Genomic DNA, 4,367 nt, shown 5'->3' with positions numbered 1-4,367 from the left:
GTTTGTTTGTTTGTTTGTTTGTTTTTTTACCTGATTTTCCCTTTACGACAATCTTACAATGTCCTGCAGTGTGTGGTGTGTTACGTGATGGTGTGTTGGAATATGCCCAATATAACACCGGGCATATTCAACATTGTCTTGGCCCGATTACTGCAGTTTGTGGGGTTTTCCCCAACTGGGAGTGAGATCGCAGGCTGTTGAATGTGACAGGCAGCCAATCAGAAAGCACGGATTCCCCTCCGTGCTTTCTGAGATGAAACACGGAGGGGAACCCCAAACAGCAACCCAAAGTCCAGTGGACTTCGGAGATGATATGTGGAAACAACATTAATGTTTATTCAACATTTCGTGAGAGGAATATCCACAGAACTGACAAGGAGAGGGTTGGAGCAAAATTGCTACAGCAATTGATAAACCTGGTAACTTTTCAGCTGTTCATCGTTAACGTGATAGGTTATAATGATAAGGCAATATATTCAGCCGTGTTTGTTTACTCTGAATTCATATGTGATATAGTGGGTTTTTATGGGATTTTCTGTCTGAAATCTGAATGAGAGAAATTGTTTCATGTGTGGTGTGTTGCTCGTGCCGTCTGGCTGGACACCCCACAGGCACGATCGAACTCGTTATACTTATGATTTTTTTGTGGGCTAGTGTGTCTCAGGTTTTGCAAATAGGCCGACGATCAGCCGACAGTTCTATAATTGTGTAGTTTGAACTGAGCATTACACTAAGAAACTAAGGAAAGGAGGGGTCAGGGGAGAGCACCGGAGTTGAGCCTTTTTTCATTCTCTGTCATCAATAGAATGAGAAAAAGGCAGGAAGGAACGATAAAGCCGATAAATTAAAATGAGATAGATAATTTTCATTTATCGTGCGATTAATTGATTTATTGTTTACCACGACAGGCCTAACTGAGAGTCCATTTTAGTTTTGCTTTTGGTTGTTTTATTTTGTTTACCAGTTCCAGTGTTAAGTGTTCTTTTGAAAATAAAGTGCATTTATTTTTGGCAGCATGTGCTTGCATTATTATGTCATTACCATTACATAAGTTTAAAATGGTCTTCAAACAATATTATCGTTTATAGAAAATAATTTTTGAGACAATTAATAGCTCAGCAAAATTTGTTACTGTGACAGGCCAACCGATTAAGTTGAATGTCCATTCCATTTTTCTTACACACCTTTAAAAATGATTTCTATTCACATGGCGTTTTTGTTCTTTGGAAACCAATAATTCAGTAATGTGTTTCTTTTTAAGGATTTTTGATGATAAATACAGAAACAATAAAAATCAAGATGGCAACAATAAAGATAGTAATAGTACAGTATTTTCCGCACTATAAGGCGCACCTAAAAACCTTCAATTTCCTCAAAAGCAGACACTGCACCTTATAATCTGGTGCGCCCTATATATGGACCAGTATTGAGCCACAACAGGTCTAGCAACTACGGTAAGCAGCTGCCAACTTCATTTTCGCCCATAGAAGAAGAAGCGCGCTGTGCATGCTGGGATAGTTGTCAGAATGCTGGTTTGTTAATAAAGTTTGACTGACCTATCTACCTACCGACCGTCTAGAATCAGGTCGTCTGCAGGTCATTTAGCACCACGTTCTCCATGAACATGCTGTGCGCGAACTGAGAAGGGTGACCATCGTCTGTCCACACCCCGGCCCAGTCGCAGAAGGCTCTCCTTGCCAACCGGAGTCGGACTGTTTTGTTGACATTCTTTATGTCAACAAAGTAGCTTTAGACATTCATCCGGGGTGCTTCGACTAGGGTTACCAAGGGACCAGCCCCTATACATTTAAAGCCGGGGGAGGAGAGACAGAGACTGCGGTGGCAGCTGTCAGTTGGTCTGTGTTACCCAGGAAGCAGTTGGGCACAATATCGCAACACCAACACCAACACCGTGAGTGAAACAATGACTGGGGCAGCCTACTATATAAAGTACTCGGGGACCACTTCTTTATTATTACACATCCACATTTGTAGAGTATGGTACAAATCACATACTTTAAGGATGGCAACCCTAACTGTACTGTCTTATAATGCTGTGCACCTTATATAAGAAAAAAGTTTTAAAATACCCCATTCATTTAAGATGCGCTTTATAATCCGGTGCGCCTTATAGTGCGGAAAATACGGTAATCATAAAATAATATTCGGAGCAAGTAGCCTACATCTCATTTGGTGGTAAGCGACCTGGACAATGGATACAGGGGCGCTGGCCCAAAAAAGGTTGAGAAACACTGTATTAGTAAAATTTCAGGAAAATGCTAAATTAAAAATATCTTCAATTTACTTTTGAACACCAATATAGGCACGATTGTTGTGAATTTCAGTTCTTCTCATCTTAAAAAAAATGTGTGTTCTACCTGGAGACATTTTCTGTCATCCTGCGATTCTTCTTTCCCTTATTGTTTCCCACTGCTGTTCCACTCTCTGGATTCAGAGTCTTCTTTTTCTGCTCTTTGGCTTCTTCTCCAAACTGGATTTGTAAAAAGACATGGTAACACTTTATTTGAAGGGGTGTGCATAAGACTGACATGACACTGTCATAAACATGACACCTGTCATGAACATAAAGAAGTCTTTATGAATGTTTATGACAGTTGTCATGAAGTGTCATTCAGTAAATAATGACGTTTTTAATGCAAAGTTGATCTTCTCATTGAAAGTCCATTAAAAATGCCAAATTTACATGACTTTGTAAATAATGAATTTAATGCAAAGTTGGTATTTTTAATGGACTTTCAATGCAACTTTTAGAGCAACTTTATATTAAAAGTGTCATTATTTACTGAATGACACTTTGTGACAACCGTCATAAACATTCATAAAGACTTCTTTATGTTCATGACAGGTGTCATGTTTATGACAGTTTCATGTCAGTCTTATGCACACCCCTTCAAATAAAGTGTTACCAAAGACATTTTAAATGAGCTAATGAATTCCTGAAGCATCTGGAATTGATGCCTGACGCAGAGGCATCAATTCCTGATGCTGCAACAGAGGTTACATCTGTTACAGCGTCAGTAACAGATGGTTCATACTTGGACCTATGCAACCTTACCTCCAACTCAGAAATGTCCCTTTTCTCAGAGTCGATCTTCTCTGTGTAGCGCTCGCAGCAGCTCCGTTCCACAAGGCTGCAGAGTAACAAACCGGGTCTGGGTCCTGGAGCCAGTGTGGTGTCCTCGGGGAACCTAGTAGCTATTTCCACAGGAAACATAACTGCTGCTGACATACTGTGCTCCATGTCGCCCTGGAGGTCCTCTTGAAAACCGGCGGGGATCTTTTTCTCTGGTTCGCTGATGAACGCTGGGTGGTTGTTGTTGCAGGAGTCCGGGGTGAGGCTGTCTGGCGTCAGGTCCTCGTGTTCTTCGTCCATGGCAGCAGCAGCAGCTGCGGCTGAGCTGGGCTTATGCTTGGTGTAATAAAGCGACACCTTATGCTTCTTCTGTGGTTGGAAAGTAGTGGTTGAGCCTTTCTTTGAGGACTGAGACCGCGGGGTCGGGCTGTTGGCCACAGCTGAAGAGCCCCGGCCCTTTCCTTTATCAGATGTGTGACAGGTGTCTATGTAGGTCTTACAGCTGCCTTTAGATTTACTGCACACATACATAAAAAGATGACAGTTATTTTTAGCATTTTAGTACAAACCCTAGAGAATAAAACCAATGTTTTTGACTGGACATACTTGACTCCGTTGGAGGTGATGTTATTGACAGAGCTGTTCTCCTGGGACAGGACAGAGTTGTGGTTGCTCCGGATGCTCGGGGTAGAGAACTCTCTGAGGATGTACTGAGCCTGATGGAAGGCCATCAAACACACGCCCACCAAGGAGAAGCTGCAAAAACAGAGACTCAGCAAATATTCACTCCTTCAATCCTCCTAGTAAAAAATATTTTTGCAAGCCATCCTGATCAAAATCCTACCACTCCCATACTGATCAGAGGAATTTATGATCAAGTATATGCTGACAGTCTGATAAAGTCAATACTAGTATCTTTAAGACACATTGCCTACATTAAAATTACTAAACTTGAACACCTTCATGATTTGTGTCTAAAGATCTCTGACTGAACTTGACACTACAGCTGCAGTCTGTTTTTCATACACTACGCTAATGCTTCAAACGTAGCTTTGCTCTGGATGCTGTAAAATTTGATGTGTAGTGTTTCAGCTGCTCTCTATTTACTTCCATTTATTCTACCAGCTGCATTTATGCCTGACCCAGATATTTCCCCAACACAAACCATTTACTAGTCTGTTCCTAACCCTATGCTTAACCAAAACATACTTCACACATTACCTCTAAATCTGACCCTTAACCCTGAACAAGTGGGTCCACCAGGTTCAGACTG

At 41.3% G+C, this 4,367-nt stretch overlaps 1 protein-coding gene across 1 annotated transcript in view; it reads right to left on the bottom strand.

Moving 5' to 3' along the window:
* The window catches only part of LOC103132158 (transmembrane protein 131-like), a gene marked incomplete at its 5' end in the record, with an annotated part of 22,801 nt that extends 18,918 nt beyond the window's left edge, over positions 1-3,883 (bottom strand). The window contains 3 exons of the mRNA XM_016667183.1: positions 2,379-2,491; positions 3,077-3,611; positions 3,701-3,883. Coding sequence (XP_016522669.1) covers positions 2,379-2,491; positions 3,077-3,611; positions 3,701-3,883 — 831 coding nt within the window. The remainder of the gene's footprint in view (positions 1-2,378; positions 2,492-3,076; positions 3,612-3,700) is intronic.
* Positions 3,884-4,367: the final 484 nt, after the last annotated feature.

Source organism: Poecilia formosa, unplaced genomic scaffold (assembly GCF_000485575.1).
Source record: "Poecilia formosa unplaced genomic scaffold, Poecilia_formosa-5.1.2 Scaffold938, whole genome shotgun sequence".
Taxonomy (NCBI): domain Eukaryota; kingdom Metazoa; phylum Chordata; class Actinopteri; order Cyprinodontiformes; family Poeciliidae; genus Poecilia; species Poecilia formosa.
This window is presented reverse-complemented; position numbering and strand designations above follow the sequence as displayed.